General features: G+C 37.1%; 2 protein-coding genes across 3 annotated transcripts; one reads left to right on the top strand and one right to left on the bottom strand.

Moving 5' to 3' along the window:
* Nucleotides 1–807: 807 nt before the first annotated feature.
* On the top strand, nucleotides 808–14,523 carry LOC113502295. 2 transcript variants are annotated; one of them, XM_026883808.1, is made up of 5 exons: nucleotides 11,628–11,962; nucleotides 12,948–12,975; nucleotides 13,188–13,331; nucleotides 13,986–14,000; nucleotides 14,247–14,523. In XM_026883808.1, the coding sequence occupies exons 1-5, from the start codon at nucleotides 11,921–11,923 to the stop codon at nucleotides 14,384–14,386; spliced, it is 369 nt and encodes a 122-aa protein (XP_026739609.1). In that variant the 5' UTR covers nucleotides 11,628–11,920; the 3' UTR covers nucleotides 14,387–14,523. The 2 variants fall into 2 exon arrangements, 1 of the variants encoding a protein (XP_026739609.1); XR_003401343.1 differs by lacking the exon at nucleotides 11,628–11,962 and adding an exon at nucleotides 808–952 and having other exon boundaries at nucleotides 13,986–14,523.
* Nucleotides 14,524–14,622: 99 nt separating this feature from the next.
* Nucleotides 14,623–20,591, bottom strand: LOC113502294 (calreticulin). The gene is made up of 7 exons (XM_026883806.1): nucleotides 20,450–20,591; nucleotides 20,206–20,310; nucleotides 19,731–19,966; nucleotides 17,420–17,617; nucleotides 16,893–17,102; nucleotides 15,529–15,867; nucleotides 14,623–15,151 (listed from the first exon to the last, which is right to left on the bottom strand). Exons 1-7 carry the CDS (start codon nucleotides 20,535–20,537, stop codon nucleotides 15,131–15,133), a joined length of 1,197 nt encoding a protein of 398 aa, XP_026739607.1. The 5' UTR covers nucleotides 20,538–20,591; the 3' UTR covers nucleotides 14,623–15,130.
* Between the last annotated feature and the right edge of the window lie 643 nt (nucleotides 20,592–21,234).

The following is a 21,234-nucleotide window of genomic DNA, read 5'->3' as shown; positions in this document are numbered from 1 at the left end:
TTAGCAAGTTGCATAGATTATAAACAAGAGCTATTGTAGAATACAACATGGAGAATAAAGACAGTATCATCTTTATTTATTTACATGAAATTATTTTGGAAATGCATCGTGAGCTGAATAGAAATCTCTTTAATTAAGTTAATTTGGGACAAGCACCCTTCTTGAAGAAGTAATTCTGAATATATAATAGAAAACTGCAATAATGTGACTCTCAGAGCTGCTGATAGAAATTCAGTTATTTTTCGATAAAATATTAAAAATGTATAATATTTTGAATGTCGTCAGCATAACACACAGTACAGGTAGGTACATCAACTTTCTATAAAAATGTATTCATTATTATCTCTTGAAATAAACAAGCCAAAGTTTTAGAAATATCCTTAAAGCCTAATGATTTGGAAGAGAAATGAAAGTATTGAAGAAGGTTTTTACTTCCTTACGCAAAATGTAGATAACTGTATTCCAACATAGGCTTTTAAATAGCTCCTAACCTAAATTACCACATATCATTGGTACTTTTACTATAACAAGACAACGGGAACGGGAAAATATTATCATCTAAAGTGTGTTTATTTATTCAAGAGCTAAACCAGATGCACGACTAATGATAGTTGATGTTGCATTAATGCAAATAAACAATAATATTATGATCGTAGCGTTGTCAAAGCAATACGGCACCGCTTACATTTTCCGGGCGTTGGTAGAGTATTATAGTTGTAACCAAACCGCGGATAAATCAAGATCTTTGACCACAAGCCCTACCACTATTTCTTAATATGATAATGTTGCAGATGTGGAAGCGGGACAAAGCACTACCCAGCGTATATCGGTGTCTCTTTTCTACAACTGCTACAGTCTTCATTTAAGATGTCTCGGTAAGCTCCAGTTTAGACCGGTCTCGCAATATTAATTAGCATGCATCCAGAATCCGGATTAAGAACGACTATAATATGTAAGTAAATAACAAGTTTCTCATAAAGGTAAAATTTTAAAAATATTTATTATAAGCATAAACATGAATTGGCTATGGATGGATTAGTTTGATTTTGAAATTCGAGCAGTTTAAATAGTAAATAAGTGATTTATTTATGTAAAGCTAATAAAAAAAATGGAATAACTCAGTGGGAATTTTTTGTTTTTTGACAATTAGAATCATTAATGTCACATTTATCAATCTTTTACTATGATGTAATTATTCGTATCTATTCTTGTTGTATTTAAAGCGAGACAGCATTCTTCACCGCGTATCTGCGTCTCTCTTCCACAACAAGATTAATTGAATTAGGGGCCTTAAAGACAAACTTACACGATAGTTATGTCAACAACTAAACCTCCTTGTTACACAAATTAGATTTAACAGTTCACTAAATATTGTCCGTCCATTTTCCAGATATTGGATCAGGATTTCAGGTTATCAAATTACGTTGGGTTTGGGGTGGGTCCCCCCAGTGACATTAATAAATCGATCTTATAATTGAAATTGCCGATGTATGTAGAAAATGCTATATCTTTTATTCATTAAGGGAGTTATAACTAGAGGGTGCTGAAAAAAATAACTTGCAATTGTTCGCTGGCAAGAATAATAAATTCTCAAAAGTATGCTTCAAGCTAGAGACAAATTGTTGTTTTTTTTAGTAATCATAGGCAACGTTTTACAATTATCGTACTTTTCCATATACCGACATATTTTAAGCAATGCAGACTATCCATAAATAGAGTAAAACCTTCATACTTTAAATATTGGTTTCCACGTGACAATGTTCTATCGAATAGCAACGATGTACACGTGATGTACCATTCAGTATATTATACTGGAAATCGAAAATAAGGTTAATTGTCGAGTTGTAAATCACAAATGGGGGTTTAAAACCGTGAGAGCTGACCAAACATGTGTCCGTAAAACTGTTTTAACATCGCAACAATGTAATTGGACAAGAATTGATTGCCCTCCAACATGGCTAGCCCAGTTAATACGGCAATAAACGCGGGAACAGCTGAAAAACTCACTTTAATCCCCCAACAACACCCATGGGAAATATGCTATACTACACTCAATAAATCATACCTCTTTTTACTTTAGCCTATTTCGTTTACTTGCAAAAAAGTTTTTATTAGATACGGCTATAACACATATATACGTGTTTCTCAAGTTTAGTAGAGTATAAGATATATTATATTATGTGTAGGTAAGAAGTATCTATGAAAAGCTCTTTTAGATATATGTATTGTATAATAAAATGTAGGTCCCAAAATAAAAGGCTTGTCCAAATGTCAATATCCACTAATTGGTCATTAATTATACTTTAGCTTTAGTACCTGGTTAGAAACAGCTAGACTTGCCCATCACTAGGGACCTATATCCTCAAATTAGCAAGTCCGTGTTCCCCAAAATAATTCGATGACGAAATCCTCCGGAGGTTTCAGGCTAACGTTTCCTTCATTAATTAGTGTTCCAGGAAATAGGTGTTTAAATTATTAATGTAGTTTTCTAGGTACGCTAGAACATGAGCCTCGATAACTACCGTTATTTATTGTAATTGTAGGATTAGCGGTAAAATTTTATATGTTAGAGTGGGTTGTAATAATGTAAACGTGTGAAAATGGATTCATTCTGAACAGCCCTTTAGAAAACATTGCTTTTTGGATCGGGACGTATCTGGTAGCACTCGTGATCCAATTCAAGTACAAAATATTTACAGTACTTACAATACTTTTTTTTAACTCTCGTTTTCATAAAAAAACAAATGAAAGATTCTCTTGTCATTGTACATTTTAATTTGTTTCATGTCGGTGACCTCTATGGTAGAGACAATTATATGATAAAGGGATGAATGCCTGACACGCGTCTGTTCCAAAAAATAATTAAGATCTAAAAATAGCTGCTTATTTATAACATATAACAATTGAGTAAATTAAAAAAAATGCTAAACACAATTCAAAATAATTAGGATGAATTCTTTGAGCTAACGCATGACTCTTGCACAGCGGTGACAAAAATGTGTCTTAAAAATATTTCTATCTTGGCTCACAATACGTCTGGCATGCAGGTACAGGTGCATTTTATCTATATCTTCACGCACTTTTCTTAGGAGGCAGAGCAGAACGCTGACACCGCTCCAAACGCTGAGCAGCGGTAAAGTGGTGCTCATTATACGGGGCTGCAGTTAGCGCATCTCGTAAATATGATACTTTACTGTTTCCTCGTATTTATTTATGTGAATTTATATTTTTCTGTTTGTACCGAAACCGGAGCATCTTGCTACGGTTTTAAAAGACGGAGAGATGGCGTGATGAATTAAACATAATTATGTAATCGAATAATCTTAGTAAGATGTAGATATTGGCTTTTAAATATACAGGCAGAAAGTAGCTTGAACTATGCACCATAGATTCTTCCTTAAAATCGCAAAGGCTTTTTGAAGGTGGTGCAGAAATTTGAAGAAGTTCTTTTCATAGCAATTACTGTGGCTTGAAAAAAAACTGATGAGGTTTATGAATGTCAACTTGTGGCCATAATTAAAAAAATAAACATCTTTACTCATAATCAAATTCTAAGCTTGTATGCCTTGTATCCGTTTGCCAGCAATACAAAACAAAACAATCCCTTCTAATTTTAATCAAAACTTACATTCGATGTAATTCGATTCATTAAAATAATGTAACTGATACGTTTCATTTTAACTTTTCTTCCTGAAACGTTTGTCTTTATTGTTGCCCTGACCTCGGTAACTTAGTTTGAGAACGTGAGCGGCATGCAGAGCTGGGCTTCATGATGCTTTAATTAACTTGAAGGTGGAACTTCAGGTTTCTAGAAAGTTCCATTGTTATGTCTTTTTTCTGTAGGGGATAGTGGGAAATGCATGATATTTGATATCTTCAATTTAAGTTTTGACGACCTTTTAGAAAGAAAGAAAGAAAGAAAATAACTTTTATTACGTGCTTGTGACCCAGAAATACATAAGGACGAGTTGTACAAAATTGAGACATTAAGGTAAGAATATGCGTCGCAAACACGCAATACTTAATAATAATTTTAGTCGAAGTGTTACCAATTACATTTAGATTTAATGAAGCAAAAGTCTTAAAAAGCCATCTCTGTGACTTTAGATCGGTACGCAATAAAGTCGGCTCTTGATTTTTTGTAGTTTTCAAAAGCCTTGAAAAGTTTGACATTTTAATATTTTGAGGGTATTTAGTTGAAGTGAGTCGACTCCATAGTTCAATTGTGGTAGGTATGTAATTACATTATAAATGCTTATTTGTAGCTAAATACCGTCTATCATCATCTTGGTATTACAGCAGTTTCTTTTTTTACCTAAATGTGTTTCTTTTAAATTCTTATCTATAAAATTCGACTTAAAATGTTACTTAAAGGCGTTATACGCATCATCCGGATGCCAGTTTACAGTCGCAAAGCCTTATCGACAATTAAACAATAGTTTCTTAGAAATGAATCATGATAGAGAATACAATGGTCAAGTCAAGTTAAAATATTTCTGTTAAATTGTAAAGAAGCTACATTACTCCGCTATTAGTAATAATAGTAATAAATACGTATGATCGTAATGAGTAACTAGGAACGTTTAAAATTAACCAGTTTGATAATATCATATGCATGGGAAACTACAACCGCATAAGTTAAGTGATACAGTCGTTCCATGGATGGGTTACCATCTTTGTCATAACGAGTACTTCTGAGTTTCGGAAGGCACGTTAAGTTTTGGGTTCCAGCTGCTATTTACGCATGTTTGACCGTCGTTACGGGTAGTCAGGAGCTGGAAGGTCTGACAACCAGGCTAACTAAGGGGTATCGTGTTGCCCAGGTAATTGGGTTGAGCAGGTAAGATTGGCAGTCGCTCCTTGTAAAAGTCTGGTAATTAGGTAGCTGCATCCGGATTTTGGTTAGACTGGTGTAACGGTGAGGGCCGCACAGGTAGGCTGTGCGGACCGTTAACCAATTAGGGAGAAAGAAAACCAGAGGTAGATCTCCAAAAAGGTCTTTAATAGAATTAGGTCCGGCTAGGTCGCGGGTTTGTGGCACAGGTAATTTAGTCCTCGCTTTTATATGAGTGAGGGGGTACCGTCCCTGGGGGGTCCACGTAGGGTGCCCGGTGAGCTGGCTGAAGCTGCACGGAAGCTGGCTGAAGATGCACGGAAGCTGGCTGAAGATGGCTGAGCGGCCCGGTGAGCGGGCAGAGGCTGGCTGAGCGGCACGGAAGCTGGATGAGCGGCCCGGGAGCTGGCTGTAGCTGCCCAGAAGCTGGGGTCGCTGGCGTGACAACGGCCGCGGCCACCAGTAGGTGCTTAGCCGCCGGCTGGAGAGCGGGACCCGCAGAAGGTAGTGGGACGGCGGTAACCCGTAGGGTGACCCCTGGAAGCGTGCATAGAGGTGCGTAGGTTAGCGGTGCCGAAGATGTTGGCCCGCATGCGATGTGGATGCTCCCCTAGTGGTCCCCAGGGCAGCACAGAGGCAGGGAAAGGGAAAGCTCACACATCGCAGCGGTTTACAAGGCAGATGGGTGCAATGACACGTGCTCAAGGCTGATGCAATAAAGTGCTTACACTATCCAGAGCTCATTTTAGCCTTTAAAGGGGTGGCAGGAGGCTAGTAACAGCTGAAGGCACACTGAGTATTCACTTAACACTATTGAGAACAAGGGCAATGCAGCCCGCATGCATGGGATAACCTAAGACCGCGTGGTCGGCCAAGCGAGCGAAACAGAACAAGCAGAATGGGATTAAATATGTGAAAATTAATATGAAGTAGGCTATCCCGTACACGGCACACACTTAGTTTAGCAATATACATAGAAACTCACCCAAGATTGGGGTATAATTACATCTTAGGAGTCGTGGCAGCAGCCGCCAGTTATGGCGATCGAGAGGGAATGTGACGTAGCCTCTCACATCTTGACGTTTAGGCACTAGGGTGGACCACTGTCGCCGCGTCCATGGACAATTAGTAAGTTGGCCATAGACGCGACGTTACAGTACCCCCCCCGCAAAAAAAGGATTTTGCTCAACAAAATCCGCTAGAATCTCACCGCTCGATCACCAACTATATAGGGACTGACTGCTGCCCTCCATTTAAACTACGGCAACATCATGCTTAAATAAGCTACTCAGTTTGATTCACAGTGTAAGTGTAAGTATGACGTGTCATAGTGTGACCCGAAGGGTTCCAGTAGAAGAGATACAAGGGCACGAAAAATACCTTAATTAATTTTCAATAACTAGGATACATGCAACAACCATCAGCTTTCAGCCAATTGATTTTTAAACATTAAGGTTTATTATAGTAGTTAAACATAATTATTATTATGGTAACAATTAGATAAATATAACGTTTAAGGGTAGTTGTCCTAGAGACCTGCTCTGCCAAAAATATATCATCCCTTAAGATCCACAGCATTCGCAAAGACAACGCCAGAAAAATGAATTCTACTAACCACCCACTAGCTACTTATTGATAGATTGAAGATAAAGAAGTAAAATATATAAGTTATGTTTGTGATTAGGGCTTATTTAGAGAGTAATCAACCGCTCTGTAGGATCCCAAATGTGTAGGACCTTTAGTATAAATAGTAGAATATTTAAATTATGTTTGTGATTAGGGCTTATTTTAAGAGTAATCAACCGCTCTGTAGGATACCAAAGGTGTAGGACCTTTAGTATAAATAGTAGAATATTTAAATTATGTTTGTGATTAGGGCTTATTTTAAGAGTAATCAACCGCTCTGTAGGATACCAAAGGTGTAGGACCTTTGTCCAAAGTATATATTTAATATGCAGTAATACAATGTATGGGGTAGGCCATCATCATATAAACTATTGGAGTAGACCAATAGGTGTAAATAAGAGTAGCTATGTGTAATAGTAGTGGGTGGGTATAGTAGAATTAGATTTTTTATTGTGTATGTTTAGCTATTATCAATGTAGTTTTAGTTCTGTCAAATCAAGTATTTAGTTGAGGTAGGTAGTTTAAAATATTTAGGGTGAAGTCAGTTTGAGTTATTTTTTATAGTTAAATAATTAAGTTAAGCATGTTTACATTTTTCTTAAGGTAAGTGTTGAAGTTATTCTTTACAGTTAATTAGTTTGAAACATGTAACCTTATTAAGTTTTAAGTTATTATTTAAAGTGAAATAGTTAAAAGTCTATTAATTAATTCATTTGTTTTCTAAGTTCTATACAAGTGTCAGTTACTCCACCTCTGATAAGTACTTCATAGGCAAGTTCAGCTTTTCTTAGGTGAATAAAATTGATTGGGTGAGTTCCCATTTTATACAACAAGAACCAATGAGTGGTAGTTAAACAATTGGAACTGATTAGATTATAACCAATTACACAGTTGAGTGTTACAACACAGACTTACAGAATTAATGAAATATTTTGATAATTACAGTATCAGTTATAAGGATAACCAATAAGAACAATTATTGAGATTAATTAATTAATTATAGTATTGATTCTTAGTTAAACATTAATTATAATCTTTAATTAATTATTAATAAATTATAGTGTTAGATTATATTATGTTCATTAAATTAAATTATTATATTAGATTATAGTTGAATTTAAATAATACCGCTGCGATGCAGCCAAGCGACAACCTAAGTACCTGTGCCAGTAAAGATTGGACGCCACTGTAACGGTGAGGGCCGCACAGGTAGGCTGTGCGGACCGTTAACCAATTAGGGAGAAAGAAAACCAGAGGTAGATCTCCAAAAAGGTCTTTAATAGAATTAGGTCCGGCTAGGTCGCGGGTTTGTGGCACAGGTAATTTAGTCCTCGCTTTTATATGAGTGAGGGGGTACCGTCCCTGGGGGGTCCACGTAGGGTGCCCGGTGAGCTGGCTGAAGCTGCACGGAAGCTGGCTGAAGATGCACGGAAGCTGGCTGAAGATGGCTGAGCGGCCCGGTGAGCGGGCAGAGGCTGGCTGAGCGGCACGGAAGCTGGATGAGCGGCCCGGGAGCTGGCTGTAGCTGCCCAGAAGCTGGGGTCGCTGGCGTGACAACGGCCGCGGCCACCAGTAGGTGCTTAGCCGCCGGCTGGAGAGCGGGACCCGCAGAAGGTAGTGGGACGGCGGTAACCCGTAGGGTGACCCCTGGAAGCGTGCATAGAGGTGCGTAGGTTAGCGGTGCCGAAGATGTTGGCCCGCATGCGATGTGGATGCTCCCCTAGTGGTCCCCAGGGCAGCACAGAGGCAGGGAAAGGGAAAGCTCACACATCGCAGCGGTTTACAAGGCAGATGGGTGCAATGACACGTGCTCAAGGCTGATGCAATAAAGTGCTTACACTATCCAGAGCTCATTTTAGCCTTTAAAGGGGTGGCAGGAGGCTAGTAACAGCTGAAGGCACACTGAGTATTCACTTAACACTATTGAGAACAAGGGCAATGCAGCCCGCATGCATGGGATAACCTAAGACCGCGTGGTCGGCCAAGCGAGCGAAACAGAACAAGCAGAATGGGATTAAATATGTGAAAATTAATATGAAGTAGGCTATCCCGTACACGGCACACACTTAGTTTAGCAATATACATAGAAACTCACCCAAGATTGGGGTATAATTACATCTTAGGAGTCGTGGCAGCAGCCGCCAGTTATGGCGATCGAGAGGGAATGTGACGTAGCCTCTCACATCTTGACGTTTAGGCACTAGGGTGGACCACTGTCGCCGCGTCCATGGACAATTAGTAAGTTGGCCATAGACGCGACGTTACACTGGGAGCCCAGGAAAAAGCTAATATGATGATGATAATGTTTTGTTTTGTATGAAGGTACACTTCAATGTTACTTAAAATCTTCTCAAATAAAGTAGCTACAGTAGAATCTGCGCAGAAAGTACTTGGTTAAAAATAACCATGTGACCGTTAAATATGAATCACAGTTTATCAAGTAGCCATCTTCAAATATTATGACCTTGACAATAAACATGGCGCCCGTGTCAAAAGCGCGCCAAACTGAAACAAATGCTTTCGCTACGGCACAGTCGTCGCCAGCGCAACTAGATTAGTACCTATAGTGTAATAAGAGATGGCGCTAGTGATGCTTAAAAAAAATCATGAATAATCACTCGTTCTTAGAAGCTTAATTGTCATAATGAGCCAGTTTGTTAAGAATTGAGTTACAAATTGAATTATTAAATCTTTCCTTGTCTTTTTATTGGATTTCTTGCTAGTTTGTCTTGGGTCTGTTTATCATCTCGTGGCATGTCATTTGAAGCATGGCCAAGGGTTTTCACATAGTATGTTACTTATAGTATTTTATTTCATATTACCACTTATTTCCTTATAAATTATTTTACAAGGCATCTCACGTATTGGTATTTTCTTATAATTTCGAATAAATATAAAATTTGTCTTTATTTTCCTAGTCGGTACCTACGTTATGGCGTACCCGATATTAAAGTGCTCTTAAATCCAGTGGTGCACTTATGTAAATCTTTATTCCCCATAGTGCGAGGACTCCCTTACGTAGGTAATTAATTATGGAGGTACATGATCGTTTCCCCGAGGACCACAGCTTTGCTCTCTCAGCTCCTGGGCTTGTTCAGAGGAGTTATTACCTCATAGGATGTAATGTGCATACCTTTATATATTTGTATATGCGTTATAATCGTTATTTAAATGTAGATATAATTGCCATAGTCACTGGCTGTAGCACGAGAAGAGGAACATAGTTTTTGTTTTTTTTTTCTTTCCGCTCGTATTAATTAATGGCTGCATGATTGAATATAAGTAGCCAGTTACAGCATAACAAAACGTCAAAATTTGATGGCTTTATAAACCGTTCAGCCATTCAATAAGGCTTACAGTTAGTACAAGCATTTACTTCTCAATGTTTAAATAGGTACCAATAAAGATCAGGTAAGCGAAAAACATAAACATTTTACAGCTTACTGAGCACTCAATAAAATTCACACACATAATAATTAATCAATATCATTGAATTGGAAAGTCACTTCGAAACATAAGTAACTACCTACAGTAGCATCATGATTCATAACTTCTCGGTCCACCGAACGTCTGAGTCATATATTCGCATTTCCCGTAACTTCTTATTTCACTTTTATCTCCAAGAGGGGTTCTAATGATGTCCATTCCCCTAATCGAGTTAACATCGATTCTCGCTCCCGGCGTCCCTGCCCTAGCATAAATATGTCATATTGTCCGACTCCAGCGTAAAACGGAGCGCAGTTTACGAGGATTGTAAAAATGTCGTGCTCGTTGCGGGTATAAATTCTTGTTAGCTTTGTAGCGAGGCTGGTAACATTTCCTGGATTTTTATACAGGGCTCTTATGTTTCAGTGCTCGGGAAAATGGATACGACGCTGCTAGTGTTTACATGGCTATCTCGATAATTTGCTAAGTAGCTGAAAGGAGAGGGTCTTTCTCGAAAAATGTTGTTTATAAATCTGGATTAAGGTTTTGAGGAGTTAGTGAAAGGAGATCAAAAATAATTTATTGCGATTGCAATTGTATGAGAGCAGCATTTTAGTAATGAGAGCAATTGTATACAAACAAGTAAATATACCCTGAAAGAAAATTCTGAAGTTAGCGTCTGCTCCACCTGCTAGTTATGTTCTAAACTGCAAATTCGTGACTGTTTGCAACAAGCCGTCGCTAAATGCTGATTATAACCGAATTATTTTTGACAAATGACACTTGATTAATTAAAACTAAGACACCAAAAGTGAAGCACTATATAAATATCAATTCCATTCTTCATTTTTATCTCACATTCAATTTATCTGCCGCGTCCGAGCAAAAAAGTAGGTATCATTCATTTCTCGGCATTCCTCCTACCATAGACAAAACTCGGTCGTGTCAGTCGACACCGGATATCCACGATGCAGGGCAAATGTTGACACTTCATGTTATCACTTTGCCTTGAGGGATCCAAACTTACCCTTAGACCTTTTAACCCCCAACCAATTCCCAACCTTATTTAAATATAACAAGGTATATTTTCAAGATTGTAGTGTTAGTATGACATAGTTAATATAAGGGGTGGCTGAGAAAACAAAGCCGTGTTATATTGAGGCGTGTCATATAAAACTGCGCTCGAAATAAACTTGAAGGGAACGTATGAACGATAGTTATTGTTTCTAAACCTGGGTCCCCATTCTGCTACTTACAATGGCCGATTAATTAATGAACATTGGATTAAATTTTCACTATTCGTATAAGCATTTTTTCAACAAAATAATTGAAAATTTAGTACGGGGTGGAACACACACGGGCAATACAATGAATTTCCCATTTTTGTGTGGCAAAATGCTTAAGAGTATAGGAATTACTTAAAATTTCATCCAATTGCCATTCATTCATCGGGCATTGTAAATAGCAGAATTGGGGCCCTGGATGGGATTGCCCTTCACTCAAGATGACGAGAATAGATTTTGTGACAGTGTGAACTATTCATACCACAAATCATTTGTGTAAGTGTTAATGTCAACACTTTTGAATGACGGTGATAAATAGATGGTTCATGTGGTGTTGGTAGCATTTTAAATGATGCATATTTCTCTAGAAATACAAATGTCATTAGATTTGTGGTGATTGGTTATACAGATACAGAATATTTTAATAATTCAAACTATGAGTACATTTGATGAAATACTTTAAAATTATTAAGATAGGAATCGAATCTGCGAATCAAAAACGAAAACAACCACCGAACGATCACAGTATCAACATTGTTTACACTACAAATTCCAAGTTTGTAAAATAAAAATGTGTTTACCGAATTAATTAGTATATTTATACTTATGTATAGATAATATACGGATTACGGAACTATTATTTTTCTTAATACCCGTGTAACAGGGCGTGGCGGGAGCGTGTGTCGCCCCGTATAAATATACACAACACACACTGTGTTATGGTCATATCTGTTTCTCTCACAGCGCAAACATGAACAGTATTCAGTTATTTGTGATCGGTTTCACGACTTTGGTATGTATATTTAAATGTTTCGTTATATTTCAAAAAACGTTTGCGGCATTTAATCCTCGTGTCGCGAGGGTTTTCACAAACATAAAAGTCATATACGCAAAAGCACCCAGACTCAGCACAAACATTTGTGAATTACGCAAATGCTTGTTCTACGCGGAGATCGAACGCGTGACATCGCGTTCAGAGGATTTGGCGTGATGTCCTCAACCACTCAATTTTATTATTAAATTTTTCTACCCATAAGTTTGATGGTTGTTGATTTTGTTCAAAGCATAATAGCAGAGCCTGTCTCGAAGGCAATCTTACTTAATAAAATAGTGCATACAATTTTGAAAGATGAATGCTGTAAAGCCTTTATTGAATTACGTTAAAAATAGGTTATGATGGCGCTGGCATGATTGTGTTGTGTCCCACAGCCCCTAAACGCACATTAGACAATAAAAATCAAATCTCCTTTTTCATAACTTGTGAAAAAGTAAACTAAGCAGACGATTAGCTATCCCCTGAAAAGAAGAGGCGATTTAAATTAATATAGTGTCTAAGACAACATATGACTGACGACTAAAACTGATTGCTTTAAGATTCGAATATAAGTCACAACTAAATGAATACTTCATTTTTACGACACAATTCATAAATGCGATAATTTATACATCATCATATTTAAGGTGTTCTTATTGAATACCTATTATCCCTGTCTAGTTCGTAACCCTCTTCAAGTAACTCGCCTCGCGTATTTAAAAGCGCCCTCTACATTTGACAATAATAATCGGGCCTCGACTCTTTATTTTAAAGGGCCTCTAAATGGGTCATACTAAAATAGTAAGAAAAGCGAACCCCAAGGTGCGGTAACAATAGATCCGAGATTATAAGACATAGTCACTAAGGACCCCTTACGGCTTTTGTTATATAAGTACACACTAATATTTATTTAATAACCTTAATATTTATTTATGTATATGTATATAAATTATTACTTTTACAGGTGCTTATCTACGTATCCAATAATGAAGGTGAGTGTGATAACAAAACATTAAAATTCAAGGCTTAAGAATTTAAAAAAATTATGTAATGAAGTTTTAACGCCACTCAAAAATTTTCATTAAAATATGTCCAAATTAGACAAATAATCGTGATAAAGCAGTTACACAAAGCAAAAAGTAACTTTAGATGCCTTGTATTGACTTAATTTATTATTTATTTCAATCTTTCCCCTTTTTTATAGTATCAGCTGCACCAGACCCGTGCTTTTGGAAAGATTATAAACACAAGGATATTGAAACTACGACAGGCAAGCCGACAGAAGCCCCAGAGTTAATCGAAGAGTTTAATCGGTTGAAGGAGAAGAAAATCAGTCAGTTTGAGCAACGTAAGTATGTTGCGTTGCTATCATGTTCTTTGCAGGCGTTAGCTGGATCTGGAACGAGAAGGTTAAGGCCCTAGTACACCAAGTGCAAAATCATGAGGCTATTTTATTTAGTGTAAGTCTGAGATAGGAGCCAATGATAGCGGAAGGAGTCAATGATTTGAATTCTGGAAAAAAGGCGTTAATTTTGCACCGGTAAAACACAGCGGACAAGTCTTATTGCCAGATGTACATGAACTGTTAATTTAAAATACGTATGTTTTCAAATAAGTTGTCGTTAGTTCTTCAGAAGAGTCTATTTTGACTGTTGTACTGAATGTTATATTAGTTTATAGTCCGCCTCCTTTCTCAGTCACTGGAGAGCACACCAGCGAAGCTCTCAAAATTAGGCGTAGATCCAAGTCGCTGTGGCCGAAATCGGTCAGGATATATATATATATATCCTGACTTGGATATTATTATAGGATATATATTCGAGTGTATATATATATATGCATATGTTACATACACTCGAACATTATATTAGTTTATAGTACTGCCCTCTGTGATTGATTTATGAAACGCATTCGTTTTGCAGAACTACTTTTGCTTCCATAATATTAAAAGTTTATGTATTATAATTGTTTTTTTTACATAAATAATTGCTTTATTTTTCAGTTATTCGAAATTGGCGTAAGTAAACGGTTAAACAGACGTCTTCTCAAGCTCTCAGCGACTTTCAAGTTGAAGGTGCAATGCAACCAACAACAGATGGCGCTGAACAGCAGTTTCCTATACACAAAATCCTTGTTATAGTGACATCTAGTGTAGAAGTTTCGAACTAATAATATCCTAATTTTATTTCAGTTTTATCTACTTATTTATTTTAGTTGTAGTGCATGATTAGGTTGTAATGTTTATTAATTCTGATTCAAACAGTTTTATGGAGGCCTGGCGGTCGCAGTAGAGACAGTCAGATTAAGAACCCAGCGGACAAGCTAATTATGAATTATGTAAGGTTTTTATCTAAATTGCTTGACAGTTTTAATGTTTCTAATTTACTGAACTTCAGTCTTTAGTACTTTGGTATTGTTTGGTATATTATAAGTAATACAAAACAATATGGTTTTGGATTTTTTATTGAAACATCCTACTTTTATCCCGCAATGAAACTGTTCCGACAATGTAAGAAATAACATCATTATTTTTTACACATCTTTCCAAAGCATATCAAATATTTGAGAAAACACAATATAACCAACAATAACTGTTGCTGCAACTCACTGACTAGCCATAAAGGAGTAAAAACACAAAATAAATTTAATATATTAATTTTAATCAGACTCGTTTCACAACATAAATGAGAAACTTTCACTCACAGATTTATTCTACAACATTAGTCAAATTCTTACAAAAAATTTAGGCTACAGCACTAACAGTGTACAATAAATCCCTGCACTCGACGACACACAGTGCCGTATTAACATTAATACAATAAAAACTGAGCGTGATTTCAACCTTTATACAAAATGTACGTTGGGCCAGAAAAAATAAATATTAAAACCCCAACTTGGAATATTTCGAGCCATCACACGCATTACGATACAAGAAACTAGTATGATTAAATTATGAATAAAATTTTACAGCATGTTATCATACATATTGAAAGAGAAGACTGGAACGAAACACACTATAAAACACTATAGAGAACTTCTTCAAGTTTTTGGAACGTTACCATGCGCTCACGCACATTCAGCGCACACACACACGCTCAAGTATGTACCCGACGATACTTATTGTCTTTACACACACATTGACACAGTTTACAGCTCATCGTGGTCCTCCTGTAACAAAACAAGTCCAAATTAGAATAAAGACAAACGCAAATGAGTACTTCCATTGTGACGTATCGAGGACTTAAATATTGTAAGGAATTCTAATTATAACACAAAAGATGATTATAATGCCAAGAAATAAGAAACAAAATATGCCGAGATATTATTTTAACAAAAAGTCGTTACGTTTCATAAAGGCTACATAACAAAAACCACGTTTCAACGACTGTGGTACGTTCGGCGGCCATTTTAATATGCTATTATTATTATCAAGGTCAATTTAGATCCCTGATAAGTTCAAATGGTAACAATTATCGTCGCTAGTGAGCTATTCCCCATATCATTCTAATAGCTGCTATAGTGCTATCAAAGTATTCTCAACTTACTGCAGGCACATTGTCGGCTTGCTCATCATCCAGATCCTCATCATCCTCCTCGTCATCAGGCTTGTCTGCCTTCTCCTTCTCCCTCTCGGCCTCATCCTGCTCGCTCTTCATCTTCTTTTCACCTTCTAACCTCTTCTTGAGCTCCTCACCGCGTTCGGCGGCCTCCTCAATGTTGTCACCAATGAGGAAGTTGTCGAAGATGGTGCCAGACTTGACCTGCCACAAGTCCAGACCGACGGAGCAGAGCTCGTCGCGCTTGTACAAGTTGGGGTCAGAGGTGTACTCAGGGTTGTCGATCTCGGGGTGTACCCACGGTCCCTTGTAGGCAGGGTTGTCGATCTATGGAAAAAGAGGAAATTGTAATACCTTTTCAAGTTCTATTCATTTCCTAACCAATAACAATAAGACGAACACCTATTGAACCGATGACTGTTTTTCTAACAACAAAATCTGGGTTACAGTTACAGTAGGCATTTTTTGTGGTGACGCAACAACTGCGTGAATAGCAAAAGCGCATTAACGGTACGTTGTGCGAGACTACATTATACACACAGAGTATATTGAACTATTATTTACGCCTCGATATGGCACTAGCCTCTCGTCTGGCCAGTCAATGAATTCAATTTTCACATTATAACGGTAAGTAGCGAGTATAGCTGAGGCGGGTCAATAAACGTTAGGCAAACGTCGACACACGACTGAATAGTGTGGCGTGACGTCATCAAATGATTCAATGACACTTTCTATAGTTTTAATTAGATTTAGACACGGTGCGACTGCGAAATTGAAAGGAGATTTGAGTGCAATTTTGAGATAAGAAGAATTGTGTTGACCACAAACCGTGGATAATCGATTATGAACCGACACTTACTGTCTTACTAATTTTAAAATCGATAACGCGAACCTATAATCAATTTTACGGTCAAAGAAATGCACTGCTTCGAGCAAAAAAATGATTTACCTATTACATATGTTTTAACAGTTTAGCTAAATATAATCCTCCCAAAGCATCAGCCGCAAGTAGTCACTATTGTCCTAATAGCTTTCTCTTCTATGACGATCTTGTGTATAATGAGAACCGGTTTTTATTTCTGTGCACTAAAATATAAATCTACAATACTCATAATGTTGAAGCATGCTCTGTAATTTCTGAAATAGCTTTACCCAATTCAACCAACTATTGTGAAGGAATAATGGAGCTAACTGAAAATGCATACATATGAAAAAAGAAATAGGTTTTGCTGTTGGTTGTTTTTGCACCATAAAAGACCAAACCACAAAAAATATTGAAATATCGCTGTCGGGTTTCATCTAAACAGATACAAACTAAGGCTAAGAAAACCAAGATCTAAAAGACAATTTACCTGCTTAGGTGCCCAGACGCCCTTGTAGTCAGGGTTATCGATCATGGGTGGCTCCCACTCGCCGTCCATCTCATCGTCCCAGTCCTCAGGCTTGGTAGCATCAGGGTCGGGGATGTGCTCGGGCTTGTCCCAGTCCTCAGGTTTCTTGTCCTCAGGGTCGGGGATGGTGGGCCTGTCGTCCCAGTCTTCGGGCTTCTTGGCTTCGGGGTCCTAGATGGGAATTTATTGGTCAGAAGGGTTTTTGATGTTGTTGCTATCACATGTTTTCTTAGACAATTTGTGGTAAGAAAATTATGTCAATTTGAAGGGAGAAATAAATTAACCGTTTTTAACAATGTTTCGATAACTACTAATGTGATTAGGTCATAAGCTATCAAGTACATTACAACCCATTTTTTAATTTATAATTCACCAGTTCCTAGAAAATGTGATTAATTGAAAGAGCTAATAAGGTCAATTTGATGATCATGTAGACCAAAGTGAAACCCATCTTTCAAACAATAAGAACCTTCATTTATCATCCTTACCTTGATCTTCTTGGGGGGAAGGAAGTCCCAGTCGGCCTCCAGCTCTCCGGACTCAACCTTCTCATTGTCAATGAGCACCTCATAGGTGTTGTCGGGCTTCACGATCAGAGTGTACAAGTGAGTGTAGACATCATCCTTGCAGCGGATGTCCTTCTTGATGAGGTGGTTCTTGCCCTTGTAGCTGAAGATCACGTGCACCTATACAAAGGAGAATGAACTTATAAGATGCAACTCCTTACATTGGTGAAAGGTTGTTCACCTTTGGTGTTTGTGGTTGAACTTAGCGTAATTCACAGATATGTGCCTATTTTTGTACTTCTATTTTATTAGAAGTTTATGTATAGTGTTAACAGTTTTTGAGACACAGTTAAGTAAATAAAACGTTTTAGATTCAATTTTCTGATGTACGATTCCTTTTAAAAACGAGAAATCGTTAGCTAAAGCTAATTGGAGCCAAATTGATTTATTGTTATAAGCAGACAGTATCGTTCAGCAGTGTGAAATCGCCGATCGGAAGACGTTGTTACGCAATATCCTAATGCTTAATGCTCCATTGACTATTATGTTATAAAACGTATCGATCTAAGTATAGAAATAGTGACCCGTGCGAAAATCGATAGTTGCTGTCAGGCGCTGCATATTGCACACACCTTTCTCCGATGTTTTAACATATTCAATGATTATGCATCTATTATCATACTGAATTAATTATTCATTTGTCTTTGTAAGAGGCGAAACACTCTCACACGCGCTAAACTAATTGAGCGTCTATGAGATTTTTTTACCCAAGTTGCTAGATATGAAAGTGCTATAATGCTCTAAAATAAACAAAAACAAGAGGATACAAAATCAAAGTATTTAAATTTTGAAACCCAATTTCGGCGCTATTTTAATTATGTTTCTTAGTAAAGTGATTTTATCGTATTAAATAATATTGAATACACACTTTTAACTCGGGATGCTAACCATAAAACTGTCGTTATTAATTTATGAGTTCTCATAATCATCATCATCAATGTTCTGCTTTGGAATTGCCTTCGCCAATTTTAATGTTCTAAATATGATATGTAGATTTACTTATTAGAATTATGGCTGAAAATTCATTTAAATTACTTGAAATACCTATGTAAAGTTTCGCGTCTTTTCTAAATTACTGTCATTTACTATCATTCGTAATGAGTTTCGCATTTTTCTCGGCGTACCTTTGAATAAAGCAATGCTTTATTATGTAAATTTTAACTACTGTATATTGCCTTGAAATAAGTGACATGTGCATGTATTCCTAAGGAACATGAGAATTACCTTAGTGAACAGAGGTGGCCAATCGGTCGATTGCGGCTTTTGATCCAATCGATCGCAAAGCAAAGAAAAATATCAAGTTACTAATACAGGGTGTATGTGTTAAATAAAGTTTAATGCTGGTTATGTATCCTATACATATTTTGGCCACCCCTTCGAATCTATTTGGTTGTAATTTATCTTTTCTTATACGGTTAAAGTTGCTACCATTTTATTTTATTGTGAAATAGTTATGGTAGAATTTACTCATTGACCAAAAGTAAAAGTAAAATTGAAAATTTAATGCCAGACATATTTAAATTCTTTAAAATGATGTTAGCAATTTAAAGTATAAACATGAAGTGTCTCACTAGAACAAAAATATCCTTATCTGATTAAAGTTTACAAGCAGTTTGTTACAATTACTATGGTGATAAAAGACTTTTAAGACAATGTAATGCTGATAAACTGTCCAATACACCTGAAATATTTTCAAACTGTTGTAATGTTTAATAAAATATTAAAGACAATATAAATTATTGTTGTGGCTTCCAAATGTTAAATAACTTATTTGTTTTTCAACAATTGCGTTTGATATTTTAAACAATGTGTAAAAAATTTGAACATAATATATTATCTACCTAATTTAGCAAATGGTCCAATTTAATAATGAAGTAATTAAAATGTTTATGAATAAAAATGTTCAAGTTATGGTGATTATTTAACAGACAGCAGTGTGTTAAACAGGTTTTACTAGTTTTGTTATATTATCCATTAGCTGGTTACTCAACTTTTTGTAATCTTTTACTTTGAAGAATATACTTTTTATCCTGTTAACTAGAATTTGTATGGACATTGGACATACTATTTTTGCTTGAACAAATTTACAATACTAGTATAGTTTTTGTTGCACTAGTATATACTACATTTTTGATGATTTTTTTTGAACATCTATTGACTTCATATACATACTGAAGTGATGACGATACCTGTAAAGTACCTATAACAAGTTAAACAAAAAAGTGATTCCTACCTTCTTGGTACCAGGACCGCAGATGTCGGGGCCGAACATAATCTCGTAGGGGGTCTCGCCATGCATGTCCTTCTGCTCCAACTTGCAGTCGAACACCTTCAGGTAGCCGCCGCCGCAGTCGATGTCCTGCTCGTGCTTCACGGAGAACTGCACCACCAGGGGCTTGCCCTCGTTGCTGAACGGCTTGAACTTGCGGGACAACGCGTAGAACCGCGCGTCTTCGGACGTCTGCAGACCTGACAAGTACCAACACACCAGAAATGTAGAGCGGCATACCGGAGCGTCGTGTTTATGTCAACGAGCCCATTGTTTAATTGGGATTGTTTAACAGAGTTCAGTGGCCTCAGGCTCGCAGTGTTGGGAAAATAACTAATGCGTATGTGAACATATAAGATTTGAACATCGCATAGGTAGATCATGTTAAATGTGAATGTAATAATGTAAGCGACATTAGAAGGGGCCGGTCGCCACCTACCTTTATCTGCCTCCGGGTCATTGTAGAACTTTCCAGCAGTCAGCTTGAACTTGCCGAACTCTTTTCCGGGATGCTCACTGTACACCCAGTTGGATTCCCATGAGTCTGAAATAACATATATATTATTTTACATACATATCCCTAAAATAACCGGCTGCCGATAGTCTAGTGGGCAATCGATAGCACACGCGGCATGCCGGTACGGCTCAAAATCAACGTTTTTGAATAAAAATCACACACTTACCATCAGGGAATTTCTCCTCAAAGAACACTTCACAATTTATTGATGAAATTGCCAGTAAACTGACAACAGCTAGCACTAAGGACTTCATTTTGATTCACACAACCACCTCTACGTTCAAAGGACTGGCCACGAATAACTTCAAAATTTGGCGAATTCTCTATTATTACTTCGACCGGTTAGTAAGCTTCAGTTATTTCGTATCCTTCTCAGACCAATGTAAAGACCTAAGGCGTGAAAGAGAAGGCGTTGAAACGTAAATGTATTGGGAAATGAGGAAGTGAGATAGGAATACTTTTTTATCAGGTAAAGCCCCGTGAGTGCAAAGGGGAGGGCAAAGAACAGCTAATGACGTTCTACATAAAATTACGCCAGACAGATGGAAAGCTCCTATTGGTGGAGCATTAGCAAATAGGAATTGAACACACTGCATGAGAATAATGATTCAGCTAGCGGGAAAATTTGAACATGAAAACCTCTGTTGTGTTTTCATACATTTTTTAGATCGAGATTACCTAAGTGAATTGGCGATAGCGTAATATATGCTTAAAAACCTTTATCTAACTAGTCAAATTGAACAAGCTTACTCACTGACAATTATTCTATTGTCTTTAAATGACCGAGAAAGTTCATTCATGACATTGATAATAATGTTAACGTAGCCGCCAATCGCTACTGCACATGGCATCAGAAAGTGATAGAAATACAGTTTATCACTGGTTAGAAAGAGAGAAGACGCTCTGATGTTACGTGTATTATCGAAGTCGTGGGCTTTTCACATTAGTTGC

The sequence above is a fragment of the Trichoplusia ni genome, chromosome 17, assembly GCF_003590095.1.
Source record: "Trichoplusia ni isolate ovarian cell line Hi5 chromosome 17, tn1, whole genome shotgun sequence".
Classification (NCBI taxonomy): Eukaryota; Metazoa; Arthropoda; class Insecta; order Lepidoptera; family Noctuidae; genus Trichoplusia; species Trichoplusia ni.
The sequence above is the reverse complement of the archived record's forward strand: the minus strand, read 5'-3'. Positions and strand labels throughout refer to the sequence as shown.

Bases quoted from the DNA above. Each gene is read 5' to 3' on its own strand.
- LOC113502295 (XM_026883808.1), top strand. From the start codon at position 11,921: ATGAACAGTATTCAGTTATTTGTGATCGGTTTCACGACTTTG. The intron at 11,963-12,947 runs GTATGTATATTT...TTACTTTTACAG, and splicing joins TGATCGGTTTCACGACTTTG to GTGCTTATCTACGTATCCAA. The intron at 12,976-13,187 runs GTGAGTGTGATA...CCTTTTTTATAG, and splicing joins CTACGTATCCAATAATGAAG to TATCAGCTGCACCAGACCCG.
- LOC113502294 (XM_026883806.1), bottom strand. From the start codon at position 20,537: ATGAAGTCCTTAGTGCTAGCTGTTGTCAGTTTACTGGCAATTTCATCA. The intron at 17,618-19,730 runs GTAGGAATCACT...TCCTTTGTATAG, and splicing joins GCGGTCCTGGTACCAAGAAG to GTGCACGTGATCTTCAGCTA. The intron at 17,103-17,419 runs GTAAGGATGATA...ATTCCCATCTAG, and splicing joins TTCCCCCCAAGAAGATCAAG to GACCCCGAAGCCAAGAAGCC.